The 23,926-nt window shown below is 33.0% G+C and overlaps 1 protein-coding gene across 7 annotated transcripts in view; it reads left to right on the top strand.

The window, feature by feature from the left end:
• Lrp1b (LDL receptor related protein 1B) overlaps positions 1–23,926 on the top strand; it is a 1,703,137-nt gene that overhangs the window by 1,279,556 nt on the left and 399,655 nt on the right. For all 7 annotated transcript variants that reach the window (XR_010050782.1, XM_063259026.1, XM_063259028.1 and 4 more), the window contains 4 exons: positions 17,879–18,005; positions 18,127–18,278; positions 18,563–18,687; positions 19,827–20,198. Coding sequence is in view for 6 of the 7 variants with exons in the window: in XM_063259026.1 (XP_063115096.1) it covers positions 17,879–18,005; positions 18,127–18,278; positions 18,563–18,687; positions 19,827–20,198 (776 nt within the window). In the remaining variant the exon portion in view is untranslated. The remainder of the gene's footprint in view (positions 1–17,878; positions 18,006–18,126; positions 18,279–18,562; positions 18,688–19,826; positions 20,199–23,926) is intronic.

Here is a 23,926-nt window from a genome sequence, read left to right as displayed (position 1 = left end):
AATACATGGAAGGAACTGGGAGACAGTGTGAAGTATGTTCTTGTGAATAAGATGTCCCTTCTGTTCATGAACAGTTTTCTATTTAAACTGAAAGGTATGGTGAGGACAAACATTTCAGTCAGACTTGTAACCGCATTTTCTAAAGAAGACTTATTTTCAGTGTCAATTCTATCTCAAACTTAAATCTCACTTCAAAATTTCAGATTGTCTTAGTAATTTTCATAAGATCACTATACATTGTTTTAGATTTAACACAGGCTGCATTGGTTGTTGTATTCTGGAATGTGTGTGTTATGTCTTGGCAGAAACTTCATCTTCATTTTTCTTATGCCCAGAGACTTTACGTCAGGCTGAGATCAATGGCAACTGACTAATTAATCTTGAAGAGGGAATTTCAATGCAACCTAATGTTGAGGAGATGACATGGCTACTGTGGTCGGCTTTTAGGCAGATTTATATTGAAAGATAAGAGTAACAAGCCCAACAGAATGATTTAAATAATTGTATGTTTGCGCAGAAAGGCTGCAGTAAAATTGGGGCCTACAAAGATGAAAGAGGAGACACTGGCTACCAAAAAGGCTAGCGATAAAAAACTAAGTATTTCAGAAGAAGATAACGGAAAAGATGTCCTGAGGAGCTCACAGAATGGGTAGGACTACAATGTTTGCAGCCTCAGAGTTATAAAAGTGAAAGAATTTTCCTTGAGAAGATATTCCCAGAACACTATGTTCCAGAATGATGCCAGTCTAGTGAATTGAATTTTTTCTTCAGGATTGGGGCAGAGTGCTCAGAAATCCAGGCACTCAACCCCTACAGCCAAAAAAGGAGGAAACCTGGACAGTACTCCAGTTAGTGGCACACCTTGGCAACATTCTAATGATGCTGATTTTAGGGGCATACAGAAGGCAAGAATTGTGGGATTAGGAAGGCTTCAAACCAGATTGCAAAATAGGGTTTGGGAGGTTAGGCAGTGTGATTCTAAGAGGGTAGTTGTGAATCTGTGAATGTAAAGCCAAATGGAGCCAAAGTAAAACAAATGTAAAGCAATGGAGACCTCAGACATCTGGGGAAGTCAGGAATGTGGATTATCTGAGGAAAACTGCAAGAACAAAGCAAAGCTGACCCAAAAGAGAAGACATGGGAGCTACAACCAGCAGCAGCACCAGAGGGGCAGAGCATTCAAAACCCTTTGAAGTTTACAACTTTCTGTAAATGCTGGGGATGCTGGAAGTGGAACTGTGGGCTTTATATTTGCCCTGATGATCTTAGATCTTGCTTTGTTCCCATCCCTTGCTATCCCATTTATAACTTTTGAAATGGAGATGTTTCCTTATGCCACTGAATGTTAAAAGTGTGTAGCTTTCTTTTCATTTGTACAAGGGCCCTCAGCTAAGAGTTTGCCTTAAATCTCAGAGGAGACTTTGGACTTGGACTTTTCAGTAACTCTGAAAGTGTTAGGAATTTGGGAACTCTTAGAGATGGACTAAATGTATTTTGCATGAAGGAATATGTATGAGTCTTTGGAGAGGCAAGCCAGGAGTGGAATGTTATGGTTTGTTACTGAATGTCCCCCCAAAGCCTCAGGTAGTCTTAGTGGGGCATTTTTAGAGGTTGCTGGATCTGCAGTGTGTGATAATGGAATTGACTCATGGTGCAATGCTAGGCTCAAGGTCATTAAGATGAAGGATGTGAGTGCCAAACACCCTAAGTATTCTGGACAAAATATAAGACACAAAAATACATTGTTATGGCTTCTTGTTGCTTTTGCTGCTTTGGCAACCATGAACTTTTCTCTATGATTCCCCTCTGCCAAGTCACCCTACATTAAAACCTGCTGATGTTGGACTTAAACCTCTATAAAATAAATCGGATAAACCTTTCCTCCCTTAATTTGTATATGTTGCATATTTTGTGTTAGCACCAAGAAAATTAACTAAGACACCACTGCAATTTTGATCCCAAATAAAACTCTCCTCTTTTAAATTCAAGGTGTCAGGTATTTTGTCTCAGCAAATTGTTCAGTACAAGGAATATGTAGCAAAGAATGGGTAATATGGCTGAAACAGAACTTGAAGCCCTAAACTAGGCGATAGGAATCTTTATATTTTAAAGAAATAGCTGTACTGGTAGTTTCTCTAGTTTACTAAGTGAAATCTAAATCCTGCACTATCTCTGTAAGTCTTCTCTAAAAACATTTGTAAGCTTAGCTCTGGAGTAATAAAAATATTTTGAAGTTGTAGAAGTCTTTAAAATAGAAAATTTTCAGAAATGATAATTTATTATCTGAAGGAGGAGTGTCTTTCATTCTCATTACTATGTCATAATGCACACAGTGTACATAACTTAAAGGAGGAAATATTTAGTTTGGCTCACATTTTCAATCCATGGTCCAAGATAAGAGGTGTGTATTAGAAGAGCCTGAGTGGAGGAAAGCTGCTCTGGTCATCGTGACCACAAAGCAGAAAGTAAATGGAGAATCTACAGAGAAAGATATGCTTTCCCAAGACACAGCATCTCTAGCCAGATCCCACAGCCTAATAACAAGTCAGCTATTATATTCTGCTAATTGAGTCACCTTCCACAATCTTCACATCTGAGGACATGAGACTTTGGGGGGACATTCCAGACCAAAGCCACAACAAGGTGTGAGGCTTCTTCCTCTGTCAAGTCATAGAAATGGCATAAATGTAACAGAGATACTAAAAAGAGAAAAAAAAATGAAAAACTGAAAAAATTGATTGCCCTTTTGTGCAAGTACCCATGACAATTTGGAGAGGAGAAGAAAATTTTCAAATGGAATTAGTGTATCATTTTGAACTTAGAAAGATTTCATCTTCCATGCTTTAAAACTGCTCTTAATAAAGATTTTGATATTTTTTATTTAGCAAGAATTGATTTGGAAATTATAGCAATGCCTAGAGAAGAGATATTCATTCAGTAGAGCATAGGTGGAATCAGGAGTTGGATAAACATAAAAATCACTCATTTACTGCAACAGACTTTACTGCAATAAACTATGTTAGTGGATGAAATTACTCAAGAAAGAGTACCTGAAAAAGAGGTTTAGGACTGAAATGAAGACTCATGATAATTAAAGGTGAAAGGACTACGGAGAAGATTGCAACATTAAGGAAAGAGAAAAGGAGCAAAACTTCAGTCATTCTGAGACCTCAGAAGATTCTAAAGAGAGTTTTGGAAGAGGAATGAGACAACATTAAAGGATTACGAGAAATAAAATAGAGAGCAGAACTTAAAATTGGTGGTCAGGATAACTTTGCTTATTGTTACCAATTTCAGTTGATCACTAAGGCTATAAATTAATATAAAGAATTTAACAATGAATTTAGAAAGTAGACCTAACATTTGTCGTGTACACAAACATATATACATACAGTAAATTAAAAGAAAGAATAAAATTGGGGGTAAGTTGAGAGAATGTGTGTGAGGAAAATTTATGCTAATGCACAAATCAAGGCTATTATACTTATTCATACATAGAAAGGTAGAAACTGGTAGAAACAAGTATATGAAAATGAACTGGAAGAGAAAACAAATTCTAAGAATATTATAAGGAACTTTGATGAGGAGGAAGCAAAAAAATGGATCAAGAAAAAATAGGATCAAAAAGTGGAAGAAATCCAGCAAATATTCTATACTGAGCAAAGTTCCCAGCAGAGATTGATACTTTTGGAGCAGAATCTAATATATAAACCTCAACACAGAGTAAGGGAATATGGCTTTCTTAACTAATTATTCTGTGGCTAAAGATTACATTGTGAAGATGTGTGAGTCCAACATTTTGGCTTTCAGCAATGTCAGAGAGAGTACAATGTGGCCCAAGGGCAGTGGCCAAAGAAAGTATACATGTGAGGTGTTACAAGCAAGGGACGCAGAATCTGAGCTCCTTGCACAGAAATGGTACACAGCACCCGAGTGTCTTTAGGTGGAGCACTGATTGTACTACAGTTTGGAATTTATGACCTTTAAAATATTTTGAAATGCCTTGACTTTGTCTTTATGCTTATATTATAGGTTAGACTATATTATATTATGCTTATATAATATTTTATAATAAGAGTAATGCAGATTATCTTCCCTTTCTCTCTTGGAAATGGAATGAAAGAAGGAACAGAATATGGAGTTAGAATGTATTTTTGTGCTTACATTAGTAAAACTGAAGAAACTCATAGCTGCTAGTGTATAAGACTAGTAGATGTAAACAAGTAAACTTTGATGAATCTATTGATATTAACATTTTCCATGACAATTGATAAAATAATTTTCTAGCCACATGAGACCAAATGAGATATGTAAAATCTAGAATCTAATCAGAATATTTACATGAGTTTCAGAAATATTGCTTGGCAACTTAGCAGTAGTAAAAATGATAAATAAAAAAAAAGGAAAAGGAGACAAAAAAGAGAGATGAATTCAGAATTGACAGGTATAATGGAGTAAGTCTGGGTTTCCCAGGAGAAGAGGAGATGTGCAAGGTAGTGATTGAGTACTGAAAAATGAAGACCAGATTTAAAAGAGGAGAGACAAGGTTTAGCAGGCAACTATACTAATTTTGCAAAACAAGAGGAAATACTTTCTGAAAGTGTGAAATCGACACTAGAGTATTTCCACTTAGCATTATTGTGAGGCTTTGCTTGTGTAGTTAGATGCAAAAGAATGATGTTGGCTGCTGGAACACTAAAGATGAGGAATGATGATTTGGGATGTGCACAGGCTCATCAGCAAGAGTGGCAAAGTTCCTGAGGGTGTCAGCAGGGAGAGGCGAGATGGAAAAGCTGTCAGGCAGCAGTAAAGCAATTAAATACATTTGGCGGATAATTGTGATTGAGTGGTGAGGCTGGAAGTAGAGGAAAAAGAAATGTATGAATTCATGTTGTGAATATCTAACTGAATATGGCCCCAGAGAAGGTTTTTATTCTTTCTTAAAATGAGCTTTCTGCTTTTATCATGGATACAGTAGAGTCTTATTGCCTTAGATGTCTAATGCAACAATAATTTCCTTTTTTAAAAAATCATGTTTTACTTGTTCTTTTAAAAGAAATCTTTTCTTTTTGCTTTAAAATATACTCAGATCCCATTTGTTTGGTAAAAAATTTATTAATGCTTTATTACTCACATATTTATTTCTCAACTTCAACCTTAGAATATTGACCTATACATATTGTCTCATTACTGAACATCTGAAGTATATTTTCCACTACAGTTTATCCAGAAATTTCTATACCTGCCAATAAAAATATAGATTTTTTTTACCAGATTTTATGTCATGTGCCATCTGCTAGATGTTTTCATCCATCCATCCAAGTTTTGTCTCTGTTAACTTTCTGTACCAAGTTTTCTGATGCTCTCTGACATCTTCATTATTAGCTCCAGAGAGCATTTTGGTTGATTTTCTTTTAACTCATTTCATGTTAACAGCTAATGTCACTTAATATGTATTTTTTCAATGATCTGATTTTGTGTTTTTTGATCATTTTATAGACCTTGTAGAATATAAAAATAAATAAATATACATAATAAAAACATAATCTCACTTTTGTCCTTTTTTATATTTTCAGATTCTTTTCAAATTAATGTTTGTCATTAATCTTAACACGTCTTCCCATATTTCATTTTTTTCTTGAACATGTCACTTCTTTTTGTGCTATCACAAAAGAAGTCAAAACTTTAGATTTTGTATAGTTTTCTCTTGTTTATTTCATTTGTCACCAAATCTTGTTATTTCTTTTCTTCAAATGCTTGTCAAATTTTCTACTTCTTGTATTTGTGACTGTCAGCTCAGCCTGCATCAGCAGGAATAACGTTTTTGATTTCTTAATTTTCAGTCCCTAAAATAAGATTTACATGTCCACAAAGCAAAAGATGTTTGACATTTGTAACAATATGTAAACATTTTTATCTGTGTAGTTGAACGTTAGGGGTATTCCTTAAATATGAATTAAGTCAGATGAGTAAACATTTTTCATCTTCCTCTTATGAGTAGCTATATCTATTTAAATGTTAAGTTTGTGAACTTCCCAGAGAAGCTTGTTTTCAGAAATGTATTTATTATTATTTGGAAATATTACTAGCATGTTTCCTCCTCTGTTTTTCTCGTGTGTATTTGGGCTTGACCTCAAAGGAGAAAAAGTTTAAAAATGTAGAATGCATGTAAAATTATTCAAAAATTGATTTCCCAGTAATATTACCTAGAAATTTAAGTGTTAGTATTCATATTGTAGAAATAAAGTGCAGCATTTTAATATTCTGTTTGAAGTTAAAACGTAGCAGGTGGTACTGCCAAGGGAAAAGCTGAACTGTAATGGGGTAAATTAGCTGAATCCAAGATTCTGAAGAGTGAGGATGAGGTCGATTTGTGAACAATGGAGACTTGAGATCATTGAAAATGCAGCCGTATGCAAAATAGAAACCATGTATGAATTTAGTACAGCTTGAAGAATCAGTTTCTTTTTTCAATTGATTTTTCCATTATTTTTAGGTTAGGCATCATTTTCCTTTTAAAGAATTGAATATAACTATTTTCTTTATGCTAAATAGTCATTTTCTCCTAGCCAAAATAGGATAAATAGTATGATATTTAAATTTTTCATCATCTCCATGGTAATCATTAAGTAAAAGCAAATGCTGTTGTGTTTTGTTCCATTTTAAGCAGCAGAATATATGTTGCCTGTCGTAATTTGGCTTTATATTTCTGTGACTGTAAAATCCTTGCTGAAAGTTTTTCTTCCCATGATAAAAACTGAGAATTGGTTAGAGATGTTGGTATTAAACAAGTATGCATTGCCAAATGACATTTATTTTGTATGCACAGTTGCAATATGTTCAATAATATACAGAATGCTTTGTGTGACAGTTTCATATCTGTTGAAGTAGAGTTTAGTCCAGTTTAACATGTTACCTCTTATAATTTATTTTACATTTTCAGGCAAAGCTACATGTATAAAAGAGAAAGAATACTTAAAAAAAAGAATACTTTTGATTTACAATAGTTATAACAATGGAATCAGGGTTCTATGATATAAGATTAAGATCTAGTGATGTCAAATAATTCATAAATACCACAATCACACTCCAAAGTACAGCCAACTTTTTCTTTCATACATCTCTCAGAAATATAGGCAAATTATAATAGAAACTAGACAAAAATGCTACACTATATTCTGTTAAGAATTCTTTCAAAAATACCACTGCATACATTGTTTCAAAACTAGTTTGGTCTTTACTTACCTAGTATTTCAGTGTATATTTTATTGTGGTTCCATAACTTTTTAAGCATAGATCTGAAATCTTACCCCTCCTTCAACAAGGAGAGAAGGGCTAGAAGACATCAAGATGTGCTGGGCTGTACTAGCAGTGTTGTGGTTGGTGGAGGGAGGAGAAAGAATGCAAGGAAAGCTTAGGTCACTTCTCACTTCCAGAGAGCGCTCTTGGCCCAACGCACTGAAAGACATGCTAAATGGAAAGCAAGGAGATACACATACATATATTTACCTGTTATGACTTGTTTCAGATGTCCCCCGAATGGCTCATGCAGTCATAGGTGGGGCTTTCTGGAGGTGGCTGGATCTAGAGTGTGTAATCCTGGCATCAAGGATGTGATCCTGGGATTTATTCATAGTGATCTAGGGCGAAGGATATAAGGACTACTTGCACTAAGGACAGATACCCTGGATGAGACAGAAAAAGAATTGCTTTTGTCCTCGTTCTCTGCTTGTCTCTTTTTTCCTGCTTTCTGCTTCTGCCTTCCATGCTTTGTGATGGATGCTTTATCCTCCTTATGTCCCTCTGCCATGCCACTCTGTCTTTGGGACCAGCTGACTAGAGACTGAAACTTCAACATACCATAAGCCAAACGCACTTTTCCTCCTTTATTCTTACTTGTCAAGTACTTTGTCTCAATAAAAAGAAAAGTAAGTAAAACTTAACTTTTCTTAGATTAAAAAAATAAAAATGGGGTATAAGGAGAAAAGAAAAGTTTGAAAGATTTCATTTGCTTTTTGACTATAGAAACTACCTCAGACTTGGTTTTGTTTTGTTTTGTTTTGTTTTCAATTTAGAATGTCTAAGGTCATATGATGATTAGTGTCAGAACATGAAATAAAAATATATTCATAATATTTTGAAAATCTTAAATCAATTAATGAGATTCAGAAGGCTCTAGGAAGATATCTGTTAAATATATGGAAAATTCATAGATTAAAGAGAAACATTAACAAATGCATTTCACAGACACTCAAAATATATACAGAAAGATAATTTGCCTAAGATAATTATAGTTAAAAATTAACAGCAAACTAATATTGCATATTTATGTAAGTGTATGGGCGGTGAGACAGCGTACAAAGACATGGATTACAGATGCCAATGTGATCTTTCTATGTGAAGAATTCTGTTCCACAACTCTCCACTACAGAATATTAACATACATAATAGGTATTCTATAAAATTATTCAGTATTGCAAAGTAAGCAACAAATCCAATATAAACTTTAAAAGTAGCAGACCTACTAGACAGGAAACTATAGAACAAATGACAATTTAAAAATATGTCTGAAGGCTTAAAAAAAAAGAAAAGGAAACACAAATGGCCTATATTTTTATTTTGGCTCCAAAGAAAAATTCTTTTCTAAAGATATTTATAGGAATGACAACTTTTATAACCATAGTGCTTCAATACTTTTAGAGTTGTGATATTTACTTTCATGATTTGCAAATATTTACCGATCACAATTTTAAGCGTTTTTGTTACTATTTTTCTCAGTTCTCCATTTATGTATTTCTATCTCTCATAAAACTATGAACTTCATAAGAGTCATTACATCAATTTATTTGTGTTAATAACCTCTGGTAGACAATAAGTATCTAACTGAATATCTGTTGAATAGGTGCTTTAAGGAAGAGAATCAGTCTCAAATTCAACAACACAAAAAGGTTAGATAAACAGTGATAAAGGATATATATACTGGATTTGTTTGTTTGTTTGTTTTTTCAACAGGGTCTCATTATGTAGTTCAGGCAGAACCTAAACTCAATATATAGTCCAGGCTGGCCTATAACTAACAGTAATCCTCCTGCATCTGCTTCTTGACAGCTGGGATTATAGGAGTGAAATACCACAGATTTTCTCGTGTCTTCAGTTAGAGACATTTTCAATATCTATGATGGAGTTTTTTTAAGTTACAGGATTCTTTAAGCAATATTAACATACTTAGAACTTCCTAGGAATGAAAAAGACTCAAAATTATCTTTTATTCCTTGTAGGAATGAGGGATGTCTGTCTGTAAGTTTCTCTTTCTGTCTCTGCCTCTGTCTCTGTCTGTTTCTGTCTCTCTGTATCCACTGCTGAGACAAAATACCAGAGGTCCAAAACTAAGGAGGGAAAGGTTTATTTATCTCACAGTTAGTGGAGGTTTTATCAACTGGCTTCAAGACAGGGTGGCTTGGCAGAAGAACAACCGTTCATGGTGATGAAAGACAGCAAAACCCACAAAAGCCAAAAGGAGGAGAAAGTAAGCTTCTTCCCCTCCATTTTACTGTATGCAGGCTACCTGACTTAGGGCAGGTATAGCACTGACAGCCACAATCCCAATGTGGGACCATGAATCAATTACAAACTCTAGAAGCCCACCACAATGATTATATGAGGCTTTGGGGGGAAATCTAGGCACAAACCATAACATATATAAATATATATATATATATATATATATATAAATAAGTATATATAAAATAGAATGTCAAATATACACAGACTTTGGGATTGCATAACTTTGCTTATGCCCTGAGGATGGAGATAAGACATGTTGACCTGCAAAGCATTCACTTACTGAGTTTAAGTGATTCTGTCGAATGTGCTAAGAAACTAGAAATGAGAATCGATGTTCATGCTAAAGCTTCCATTCATATGAAGGCTGGTTACTGTTTTTACTTGGTAAGAATTTTGGTTTGTTTGCTTTTTTTTTTTTTCAATGTTTAACATATGAAAAACTACTGTTGACCCCTATTCCAAAAGAAAACACAATGATGTTCTTGATTCTATTTTCAAGTAAGGCACATGCCTACATAAGAGAAGTTCATGATCTTCATATTTTTTGGTGCCAGGATACAAATATTGGGTACCTCATATTTTGTATTTTTTCTCACTTATCTGATCTGACAAAGTAGTTAACTATGTCCTCTTTGAGAAAGCAAAATAGGAAGAAATGAAAAGATTTTTGTGCAAACTGCAAGCCTAATCTGAGCAAGCCTAATCTACATATCTACAATCTGAGCAAGCCTAGTCTACATATATATATGTAAAGCAAAAAACTTCAATCACTCATTTCTTTGACTAGATTTTCTTCAATTTTTTTGTATATATGTATATCTATATATAAAACATTATATGTATTCAAAAAATATACATTTTGCACATGAGTAATGCTGTAGGTTTTGTATATATATACATATATATGTATATATATATATATATAAAGGTATATATATATATACACAAAAAAAGATTTTGTATATATATATGTGTACATATAAAATAGAATGTTAGTTCTTGTAGGTGTTAAATATATATAATAAATAAATATATAATATATATAAATATTTTATATATATATATATATATACACACACACACACACACAAAAGGAAAGAAAGTCTTCTAGTCAAGAAATGAGTGATTAATTTTTTTGCTTTTCACCGCTATTCACATATATAAACAGGTCATATTAAATGTCCTTTCTATGTCTCCGCAACTTAAATTTATTCATTTTTGTCTTTCTTTCCCACACTCCTTTACAGCTTCCCCACAAAGATCAGATCTTTATTTTTTTACTCAATATTAGGCTTATTTCTGAAAAAGTATTTTTGTCTGTATTCAAGATCATTCATAGTAATGAGTGTATATTTTCAGTATCAGTGTCTCTAACTGCAACAGGAAATAACTATTTTTCTATACAACTATACCAGTGTTTAAAACAAGGCTGACTTTTGTAGAATTAGCACATGACTAATGCTGTAGGTGCACAGTGTTTAGTAAGTGTATGCTAGGCAGAGTATAGGAAACACCAATGTTATCACATAGCTTTTTAAATTTGTTATTGGTCAATATTTGAAAGTTGACTCCTGGTATGTATTCACTGCATTCTTCCTATCAAAACTTAACTATTAAATTAAGAAAAATGACACTAGTGACTTATAGTATGATTGTGTGATTTTAAAATATCTATATGATTTGTCATATTACTTTTGAATGTCTCTATTTAGATTTATAATGAAAGCTTATATAAATATAACATTTCAGTGGTTTAACAAATAATATAGTGTTCAGAAAAAATTCAATAATATTAATGTGATTTTTGATGATTTTAGAAATTTTTGCTCTAAGGTTAGTGTTTTCAGGGCTAAATTTAATAAGCCACTACTCTAAAGCCAATTTTCTTGAACATATCACTCAATCTAACCAATACTTCATAACTATAAAATAAGAACTCTATTGGAGACAGTAACTCTGTTTCAGAATATTAATTTCTTTGGAATCTCAAACATAAGTGACAAGGATTTTCATTTTTTCATATTGCTGAAGTTCATGTTTAAGCCAGGAATTGGTGTTCATTAAAGACATCTCAAGGACTTGTATATACATTTTATTTTAAATTATAAATGTCTCCTTGAAGTTTTAAAAGTTTCAGTTGTGTACTTTCTTGAACTTTCATTTATAATTCCTAAAGATTCTCAAAGCGATACTTTAGTTCTTTCAGTTTGCTTTAAGGAGCAAATATGTTACTCTTCATAGGATCTTTATATAATATTACTTAATTTTGGATGATTTGAATATTTTAGTTTTATAATTTGATCAAATATTTAACCATTAATTCACACAATTGAACTTGGCTTAATAGATTTTGTTATTTTACTGAAACATAACTGTTTCTCATAGAGGAAATTTGCATAAGATCTACATCCAAAAATTTTATGCAAAATTGTTACTGTTGATTATTTAAACCTCTTACATGGATTGCCACATATTTAAAATATAGACTAGCTATAAATTAATAGGTTCTTTTTATTTTTGGTACCTGGAATCAAACTCACAACCTCATGCTTACCAGGCAGGCACTGTGCTGCTGAGCTATACCCCTGGTTCAAGATTCATTTCTTAATATTAACAATCTTCATGATTTGGTTTGAGTTTTCAGAGTAAAGATCTCTTGTGCTACTTCTTCACAACTCAGGACAGTAACTTTTGATACAAGATTATTATGATTGATAACACAACATTCTGCAGAGAGGCTGGCATAGGACTTGACTACCAAAGCCTGAGTATTGGTCCTGGCTTGTCTTCCCTAATGGATAGCTGACTATGGATTATGAACTCTCTGAACCATAATTTCCACAACTCTGAGAATTTAGGATGAACATGTTAAATAGTTTATTTTATGTGTTCACTTAATACAGCATTTTGATTATTCATTTAGAATATTTGAAACAAAAACAACAATAATAAAGGTGTTTATCATGCATATTCTTCTATAGTTAAACTCAGAAGTATTTTAAAAGGAAATGATGTGAGTTAGACTGGATAAACACCCCTCTTTCCTGACCCCAAAATATCTTCTTAATAGCAAAAGATTGCCTGACTTTTAATAACAGTGATATCTGCTCTTAAAAATTTACATGGAACAATATATTTTAACTACTATTCATCTTATTTTAAATAATATTTTAATCTATTTTTAAATGATATTTTAACTATTTTTAATAATATTTTGAATATTTTAATAATTTTTAAATAATGTTAAATAACATTTAAATACTTTAATATTTTAAATAGAGTATCATGTAGTATTAAAAATCTTGACTAACAAAAACCTGCATTTTTTATCTTTTTCACCAATATCTTAGCAAGAAAATATTAGTTGAATTTCCTTCTATAAGATATTTCTTTGTGATTGGTTCAGTTTTATAAGTATAAATGCAAAAATCTTCAACAATAATGCACTTGAGATTTTAATCAGCAACACCTCTTTTTTGTCTGATCCTAAAATGTCATCATACTTATTTCAGAAAAATTCAACAACAAATACATTGAAACAATATGCTTAAATAGAGCACACATTCTTTATCTAGATTTAAGTATTTCTTCATGACTAAATAACTCCATTGAGTGTACAAAATATAAATGTGTTTTTCAGCTTCCATATGCAGCCTCGTTGTTTCTTCTTGTTTACAATCCCTCATGTCTCAGACATGTACAGAAATGCGAAACATTGTTACTTGAAAGAATATATTAATATTTTGATAAAATTTAATTATTGTGACTATCTGATTGATAGATTAAAATTTCAGTGGATATAGCTTCAAATTAAAATGAACCATATTTACATAAAAGCATGAATTTCTGTGTTGTCATATATATTCTAAAGTCATTGAATTAATATGTGTACACATATATTGATTAATTGATTATATTCCTGACCTGACTTCCTTTCTTGTTCCTCTTCTTTATTTCTTTTGTTCTCTATTTTTTTCTTTCTTTTTCTTTTTTTCCTTTCTTCCTTCCTTCCTTCCCTCCTTCCTTCTTTCTTTTTCCTTCCTTCCTTCCTTCCTTCCTTCTTTCCTTTCTTGCTTTCTTTCTTCTTTGGAGTGGATACTGAACCCTGGTTTACATACTCAGCTGCATCATCAGCACATTTTATTTTACATTTTGAAACAAGCTTTTGCTAAGCATGTGAATTACCTAAGCAGGTCCAAACTTTTCATTCGCCTGCTTCAGCCTTCCAGAGTCTTGGGATTATAGACAAGAGCCACCAGGCCAGGTTCTACCTTTCTTTTTTTAAAGCCCTTTTTATTTTGATATTTCCTAAATTTTCTTTCTGTGTTACTTTATTTTCTACATTAAATTTTGTTTTTCAGGATTATTAAAATAGGATTGTCTTCTTTTGTATAAAACTCTGTCTTAAGAAGATTTCATATGATAATTAGCAAAATTAAAGTTGGAGAGGTCAGGGATTTAAGTAAGCACCTTCTGGCAAGCACAAGGTCATGAATCTGATACCCTGTACAAAAAAATTCAAGTTTGATTAATTGTTTTACAATCTAAATTGACAGAATTCAAAGTTATGATGCATCCATGAATATTTTTATAAATTAAGCATGGACAGTAAAAATTTTATTTTAAAATTTTGTAATTTCATATGCCATTTAAGTGTAATATTGAATGGATTAAAAATTAATTTCATTAACATCATTAATTCAATTTGAACTTACTAATAATTTTTATTTACCACTTTTCTAATTATCCAGTACTGTAGGTGATATAATGTCTAAAAAAGCAATAGTCATTGTTGTTTATGAGCTTACTTTCAAGTCGGGGGGGATTCAAAATCAAAAGACAACATGAAAATAGAAATGCAATTTGCTACTCCAACCTTTGTGTTCTGCTATTATGGAGCATACTATATAGTGCTATAATCAGTGACAGTCAAAAGCCTTTTGAGGACATTTTGGAGATAGTTTGTACAAAACTTACTTCTGGAGTTCAGCAAGATGGTGGATCAATAAGTAGCAAAGTAAAGAGTCTCTCTGAAAGAAACAGCTCAGAACTGAGAATTTAACACCATGGAGAAGACCAGATGAAAGGAGAGGAATTCTCACTACCCAAGAAGAAACTGAGGAAAATAAGAAAAAAAAAAAGAAAGAAAGAAAGAAAGAAACTGTGGATAGAAAACTGGAGCCATAAACACTCTCACAGGAGCCAGTCCACAGTGTGCTAGGGGCTGCTGGAGTCTGCAGACTCACAATTGTGCAGAAGTTGGGAGGTGGTGACCTTGGCAGGAGGACACATCACAATTGAATGGAGCCAGCGTGGAGATCTGCACTGGCCTGCATTGGGTGCTCAGAACTCAGTCCTCCTGCAGGAGAGGGTGATTGGCTGGGTGACATTTTGGAATTGGGCAGGACAGGATTGAATCTGGAACTGTAGCAGCTTCAGTTTGCCATTCCTAGTACACAACAGATTTGTGGTAACTGCTTGAACTGGGTCCTTCCCCTTTGAGGGACCCAATAGCTAGGGCCAAAGTTGCCCCTGAAGCTGTCTCAAACTGGTTCCATCCAGGTGGTGCACATTAACATAGTGAAGACCCCCAGTAGTTGACTAGCTTGGAGGGGAGGGGTCAGCCTGCACCTCCATTGCTTGTACCTCAATGATCAGCAGCAAACTGGAGAGGGCAGCAAACCTTAGCCAGCATGCTTCAGAGTAATCATAACCAATAGAGAAAAGGCCTGGGACCACCACTATACACTTGTCTGCAAGAAACCAGAAACATGTTTAAAAAAAAAAAAGAAAGAAAGAAAGAAAAAAAGTGCTGCCAACACAAACAATATGGATCCAGGAGGGGTAGAAGAGATCAAGGGCAGCAAACCTGCAGTATTGGAAGCAGAATCAACTGACATAAAGAAATACCTTTGTGACATTATAGAAGAACTCAAAACAAAAATACAAATACAAGTAAAGCAAGATATAAGAAGATTAATAAAAGAAATACTAAGCACCTCTCAAGAAGACACAGATGAAAGAATGGAGGAGCACAGAAAAAGGAGGGAAACCTTCTATGAAGAATATAATAAAAATCTAGAATAAGTGAAACAGATCCAAAGAGTACCAGAAAATGAAAAACTCCATTGAAAGCTGACAAAACTGCTTGAAAGAAACTAAAGGTAGACTCTCAAAACTTGAAGACAGGATTGTAATGTGTGATCATGAAAGGAAAGATCTCTTAAAAATAACAAGGAACCAAGAGGTAACATTACAAAGGCTAGAAGATAACAAAAGGATGTATAACTTAAGAATAAAAAATGAGAGTGAAGAAGCAGGGGTAAACACAAATGAAATACAAAGGCTATTCACAGAAAAAAATAAGGAAAACTTCTCAAGCATAGGAAAAGTAAATGATATTCAGATATATGAGGAATACAGAACTCCAGCCAGTTACAACCAAAACAGATCTACACTCAGATATATAATAAGATTGAAATGAGTGAGAAATTCAGCACAAGAGAAATTCAACACAAGAACAGAATATTAAAAGCCAACGGAGAAAAGAAACAGATCACCTAAAAAGGAAAAACCATCAAAATCACCACAGACTTCTCAGCACAAACCATTAAATCAAAAAGAGCTCAGAGTGAAGTATTCCAAGCCCTGAAAGAAAATAACCTCAAACCCAGATTAATGTACTCTGCAAAACTATCTTTCAAAATTAATGCAGAAACAAAATGCTTCCATGACAAAGAAGAACTGGGGGACTTTGTGACTATCAATCCAACCCTAAAAAAATACTGAAGGACATTCTAGAGAGAGAGAGGAAAAAAAAAAAAAAAAAAAAAAAAAACAGGGTTTCTGGAACAGTGGCAGAGAGGCCTCAATGAATGGGGCAGACAGTGGAATGAAGGGGAAAAGTAGACAACTAACAGCAGAAAAATAGCATAGCAGAGATGCAGTAGAGAATGTTGGCTATAATCTCTAACATAGATGGCATTGATCCACTAACAGAAAGAAACACAGGCAGAATAGATCGGGATATAGGGTCCATCAAGATCCTCTGTATAGGAAATATAATCAACCTGAAAGGGGGCTTATGGCCTGAAAGTCAAAAATGAGAAAATAATTCTCTCTGTGACAGGGAACCACATAGCTTGGAAAGACATTATGTGGCTTTGAAGCCTTATAAAGTTTTCACTCATTAATTGGAATGGCTTTATTCTGGGCTGTTTGATATTATTGCCTGTGATGATATAAACAGCTATTTTGAAGAAAACAAGACATCATAATAGCTAGTGCTGATTTAATATCATCTTGTTTTGAAATCCCACCGAACTGTTGTTCTTCTGTCTCCATTGGTTTTATCATGTTGTATCTTACTGGATTTTATTATATGTGATAGTATATACAAAAATTTTTATAGGCAAAGGGATAATATAGAAACCATTGTTTGTTTTCCATTAGCTGGTTCTAAATACCCTGTAATACTTTCATCCTCTTGAATGGTTTCACACTGCCATGATATGTTTGAAGTCATAGTATACAAGGAAAGAGACACTATGGAAACTACTATTATGTCGTGTTATCTTGTGGTGAAGCACTAGATTGCTGAAACTGTTATGCTTTGATCTGTATTGTTATGTTGTTATGTCCTCTTTTATCTCAATCTTTCCCTTTTTAAAAAAATTATTTATTCAAAATAAAATTTTAAAACAAGGTACTTTGATGAAATTTTGCATTATATGTGATTTCTATGGCAGGCTAAATATATTTTATAATAGAGACTATTTTGTTGCTGAAGTGGGTTCATAAATAATATAGGAATCCAAGCAGCCAAATTGATAAATTTGGGGATTTTATTACCTGAGCTCAGAAATCACCCGTAGACCCCTGTTTCAGAGTCAAAATGAGTGGCCCTGAACTGGAGGGTTACAGGGCATTTAAAGCAGAAAACTGCAAAGCAAGACATTCTGTTTTAAGCAATTTAATTAAAATCTTACATTAATTTTTGTTGACACCTGTCTCCTTCTTCTTTGCTGAGCAGGTTAAGTTTTTCTCTTATAGTGAAGCTCATTCTGCTTTTCTCATGGGATTTGTACCTTAAGCAAATTTTCACTCTACTGGGTCAAATACAGGGCATGAGTCAAATACAGGGCACAAGGTGGCATCAGTTATGCTGAGCTACAACACTGCAAACACACACATGCCTCTAATACTAGTTTGTGAAATAACATTGTTTCTGTTCTGTTCATGTTAATGTTATTGCTGATGTTAATGTCTTGGTGGGTTACCAGTGTATTACTCTAAAGCAACAACTTTATTTTAGTTTCCTGTTCTGGACTGAATGGGGACAAATGCCCCGCATCGGGAAATCTCGCCTAGATGGCTCAGAGAAACTTGTCCTTGTGAGCACGGGAATAGCGTGGCCCAACGGGATCTCCATCGACTATGAGGTCTGTTAAATATAAATATTTAAAGTGTTTTAACTGCCAGTCTGCACTAGTCCACTGTTAGTCCTCCCTTAATAAGAGCCATCGAAACCAGGTTGTATTATTACTTTCCATCGATCTTTAGGAAAATAAATTGTACTGGTGTGATGCGCGCACAGACAAGATAGAAAGAATTGACCTTGAGACTGGAAGCAATCGCGAGATGGTGCTGTCAGGGAGCAATGTGGATATGTTTTCAGTTGCTGTCTTTGGGGCTTACATCTACTGGTCTGACAGGTAATTTATTTTTTCATAAGTATTCGAGTCTCAGACTGTTATTTCAGTGCTGGTTGCTTTGCCCTTGTAGAATTAGCCATACCCAGCAAGGTCACAGAAAGGATCTCACAAAGCCATGTAATTTCCATAGGAAAAGCAGACACACTTGATACTCCAGGCTCAAGAATTTCAGTATCACACACTAAACTTGGTCCCTTTCCCTTCTGTCAAGCCATCTGTTACCTTCAGCTTAACAAAATGACTTGATTTTAGTGTGTTGATCATGCATGTTTACATTTTGGCAGAGCCCATGCCAATGGGTCCATCAGAAGGGGCCACAAGAACGATGCCACGGAAATGGTAACCATGAGAACAGGACTTGGAGTCAACCTGAAGGAGATTAAAATCTTTAACCGAGTAAGAGAGAAAGGTCAGCACACTTAAAAGAATGCACCATACGTAAAACTTTATACTGCTTAGTCCTGCTATGTTTTAAATAAATTGTTGTGATGATTTAACTTAAAAATTAAATTCCTATGAGTCAGACACCTGAAAGTCTTATTTTTTTCCATGTAGAACAATCACATAATAGTTAAGGAATTAATTAAGGAATTATTTGCCTCAGATCACGCTATACAAGGACACGTTACATACTGTGTGTCTTGAGTGTTTATTTGGGATAAGTAATATTAGAAAAAATAACTGGTACATATGCTGATTTTAAAAAGTTAAAAATATCACTTAAGATATTAAAAAAACAAAAGTAGCTATAATTTTTATTTTGGATTACTTTTAATATCTGGGTTTAGAACCCAGAAAGTGATGTTTTTAGTGTGGAATATTTCTGAAGATATTACTTCCTTAAACTGTGTATTTTGAAACCAGTAGGAAAGCAATTTTGATAATTTTTAGAACTTTACTTCAACCAAAGTACATTATGTTTACTTTCCTTTGCATCAAAAGAACTTCATGAAATCACAATATTGGTTTCACTGAGGAAAAATTAGCTTGCTGAAGACATTTTAAGAGCATAAAATTAGTACAAAGTATGGCTATGTATGTGTGTGTGTGCGCATGTGTGTGTGCTTAGGCACACTGGAGACACAGATTTTTTTGGTACATTATGACTCTCATATGCACATACTCTAAAGTGATGCTTGCTTCTTCTTTTTCTTTCTTTTGGCAATTTCAGATCATATTTTAAGTGTATCAGTTACTTTTGCTAAAGATAACAATGTAAAATTACTGTACCAAAATCATATTGTACCATTTGTATCAAGTTTCAGAAAAAATATAACTAGTAAACTAGCTTAAGAGAAAATACAATGTTAATGGTTTTATTTGATTTGTGAACCAGAATATTGTAATCCCTTAAATGGAAATCCTACGTATTAAACTTCTGTGATTAAAGATTGTTACTTTGTAGTACTTATTTCTGTTGAACAGTCTTAAAACTAATAATAAAGATGGACATAGTCACTGCAATAGTTATTAATATTCTGTAACCAAAAAAACTTATTGGAAAAGTATAAACATGTGTGTGTCCATGTGTATATTTTTGTTCCTCAGGAACCAATATTTGTGCCAAGGACAATGGTGGCTGTAAACAACTCTGTCTTTATCGAGGAAACTCCCGGAGAACTTGTGCTTGTGCCCATGGATATTTGGCAGAAGATGGAGTTACTTGCCTAAGGCATGAAGGCTATTTACTGTATTCAGGGAGAACAATATTAAAAAGTATACATCTTTCTGATGAAACCAATTTAAATTCTCCAATAAGGCCATATGGGAATCCACATTATTTCAAGAATGTCATAGCCTTGGCTTTTGACTATAATCAAAGAAGAAAAGGGACCAACCGAATCTTTTACAGTGATGCACATTTTGGAAATATACAGCTCATTAAAGATAACTGGGAAGACAGACAAGTAATTGTTGAAAGTAAGTATAACAATATAATATTATATTTAGTGGAAATGAGTGTCATGTATATTATTAGAGAAATAATAGTAGTAATTACTTGTACTAATTATAATTTCTTACAGTTTACATTTAATGTGAGTGTATCATCCTCCACACCCCAATATCAAAGAAGGAGTTAGCTACTAAAACGCACGCGGTGTATATTATGATTATTAGTTTCTAATTACAAAATTTTTATTTAATCATAATACTTCTCACATATAAGAGTATTACAATTCTTGTGAAATAACATTTCTATATAAAACTATCCTAACTGGTTTTTCAATGCTATCTTTAAGAGTACATGCCTGGTAAATTTCGGTCATATATTTTTCAAAACAGCAGACATTATTTTGTATGTATATGAGTTTTGATAGAAAATGTTACTTTAGAAATGATTTAATAAGTCTAATATTTTTATCATATAAATATTAAAGCATCATAGTCTATGTAATTACTCATAATTAATGAGAAACCTCTTGTCATCTGATATTCACGAATATTTTCATCTTCGTCACAATTTCAGTTTCTTTCATCTCCATCTCTCTCTTCTGTTTGTCTCCCTCTGTCTCTCTGTCTCTCTGTCTTTCTGTCTCTCTCTCTCTCTCTCTCTCTCTCTCTCTCTATATATATATATATATATATATATATATATATAATTCCTTCCTTTACATATTTCACTATCTATACTGGAATTAGCATATTTAATTTTAGATTGTAAAACCATATATAAATTTATTGCTAAGTGTTCCAGTAGTATAAATTTTTGAATGTGAAACTGATGCTTTATTACAATTGTCAATCCTATTTGCTTACCCATAACTGATAGGTATCATTGATTCTAGAAGTTTCCATATATATGTATTCATTTGTAATTACAAAGAGTAATACCACTAAATGTTTTATACACATAGCTGCTTTTTTCATTTGTTTATATGCAAAGTTTAAGTATCAGCACATAAGTGCATTTTGTTTTATTTATTTTAAAAACCTGTATCAAATTTTGTACTCAAGGTAAACTAATGTACCTCATAATTTTCATTTGGATGAGTATCAACTGTTTTTTGATGTCTTCTCATTCTGCAGTGTCATAATGAACATTTATATGTAGACAATATTTATGTTTTTCATGCATACGAGTATTTTAAATATAGTAACCTAGAAAAAGAGTTAGCAGGGTTTTAATTTCTAATGGATGCCCAAAGTCAATCTACATTTTCACCAGCTGTCTGTGAAAACATCTATTTTCCACACTTTTGCCAATGGTAATTTTGTAATTTTATCATCTCAAAATTTGATATACAAACAATGCTGGCTTATAGTAATATACCTGTCTCTGATTATAAGATCCAGTATCTAGTGGTATAGTTATGAACAGAAATACAGATTTATATCAAACAATACCATGTGTTGACATTATTTTTTATTTATGCTTATCATTTTTATACTGCTAATATTTAATATCTTTTGCCTTTATCTTACCTGGTCAAATTCTACTCAACCTTTCAACATCAGTTGAAATACACACTTTAAATGCACATTAATATATTTTATTCTACAGGTTAACATGTTTATTGATAATTTCAACCCAATTGGTATTTTTATAACATAAACATTATGGATTTCCAATGTTTGCATGTGTGTGCTTGTGGTATCAAACAATACTAAAAGTGTACTGCTTATGGACTATATATGTATGTAACACTCATCAATTCTTTGGTACATGTTTTATGAAACTCACATCATAATATTCTTTGATCTGTGCAAACTAGTACAATGCATAGATCAAATGTTCACATTGTAACTACATGTTAATTAACTTGTTGATTTATTTTCTGTGCTAATGATAGTTGTTTAGGCACTCTGACTATAAAGATGTATATCAGTCCATATGCCATTAGAAGCCATAGTCAAAAGAAGAAAAACACTAGTAAAAAGCAGTGAAATACAGTTCATGTTAGAGTTCTATAGAGCATGCAAATGTCTTCCTAGCTGAGACTGGAGAACCTTCCCAAAGTTCTTAAAGATGACAATGTAGGAGCTAGGTGAAGAAATTTAAAGGGTAAATAGAAGTCTGTTAGCTGAGTTTTCAGGTATAAAGTAAAAAAAGGAAGACTAACCGTGGACCTCAGGTTCTCAAAGTATGGATTCCAGGAGATTCGTACTTTATAATATCTTATGAGAGCTACAAGATCAAAAGTAATATAATTCATGGTTTTTACTGTTTATACTTGTCATGTGATAGAAAAGCTATAGTTGCTAACTGCTGGCCCATAGCATTAAGCAACAAAATAAGATTCTAATTAGTGGTCGTTACATTTTTAATTGTGCTCTAACAGCAGGAAAAAAAGACCCTATTCAAGGTCATTACCTTGAAGAAGATGTAAATATTACTATTTTAATGAAATGTTAGCCCTTCAGTACAGATGTCTTCAAAATTCTGCGTGGCAAAATAAAAAAATATATACACAAGGCTCCTAGACTGCATTACAACTGAAGCGATTCATTAGTGTGCCTGTTTGAGCTCATGCGTGCTTCAAAGAGCACCATGTTTTACTTAAAGAGTAAGAGATAAACAGGAGCTGTGCAAACCAGGCAAGAGTGGCAGACACTTTCTAAAGAATATACAATAAGAATTGATATTGCAAGGAAAATCATCCTTAGAATTTGTTTCAAGCAATAGAAGTTAAGTTTCCTAGTAAAAATTAGCATTTTGTGAGACATGTTCACCAGAATAAACTTGACAGCTTCCCATCATTTGAAGTCTTTTATGATGAAATGGATTGTGATGTTAACTAATATGAGTTGGCAGTTTTCCATAATACATGTCTTCAAAATTTGGAAGATATGGATAAATCAAGAAACCAGTATTTTCCAAATGGTATAATAAGATCATTCATGGCTAAATGATCCATTGGTGGACAAGATAAACCAGTGAATTTTAATATAATAAAATATGAAAACTCATCATTGTGGTTTCTGTTTAAACTAAGCTGCAAGTAACTTAGCATGGTTGGAATAGTATGAGTTAAGAATATGCAGAATTATCTTAAAGGGACATTAAAATATTTTTCCCTTTTATAGCTAATACATTTGTGAAGCTGGATTTTCTTCATATAATTCAAACCAAACGACACTGAAAAGGTTATGAAAATCCAATTATTCTGCCCGGGGATATAATTCAATGACAAAAGCACCTTACTGGCAAATATAAGGCCCTCAGTTTGATTACCAATACAAAAAGAAAATCCAGCTGTCTTCTGATGAGTCTGATATTTAATGGACACATTAGATTTTGAAATAATTCCTTTGAGTATTTTTGTAAAAAAACTTAATTTTTAGAAGTTGTTTCTCATATTAACACAAAAAATAATTCATTATCAGTTTTAAATAATTCATAAATTTTCAAAAACAAGTTTTAATTATTTCTAAAATCTCAAATAAATATAAACAGAATCCACAGAGATGAAGTTTCTCTGGAGCCTTCAGCACTGTGTAAAAGTATAAAATGCCTCAGATCAAGAAGACTGGAAACTACTCTCATAGACCAGAACGCAGATTTTTTTTTTTTTCAATATGAAGACATAAAAAGCATGAGGTAGACGAGGAGTCATTTTGTGTGACTAAAATACGAAATGACTGAGTATGAGGCAAAGCAGCAGTGGCAGGGAAAGGTCTCATCTTGAAGGACTTAGTCTGCCAATAAG

This window comes from Cavia porcellus, unplaced genomic scaffold, assembly GCF_034190915.1.
Source record: "Cavia porcellus strain 051 isolate PalLab524CR breed Dunkin Hartley unplaced genomic scaffold, mCavPor4.1 scaffold_12, whole genome shotgun sequence".
Lineage (NCBI taxonomy): Eukaryota > Metazoa > Chordata > Mammalia > Rodentia > Caviidae > Cavia > Cavia porcellus.
Note: the sequence above shows the minus strand (reverse complement) of the source record. Positions and strands in the feature narration are given on the sequence as shown.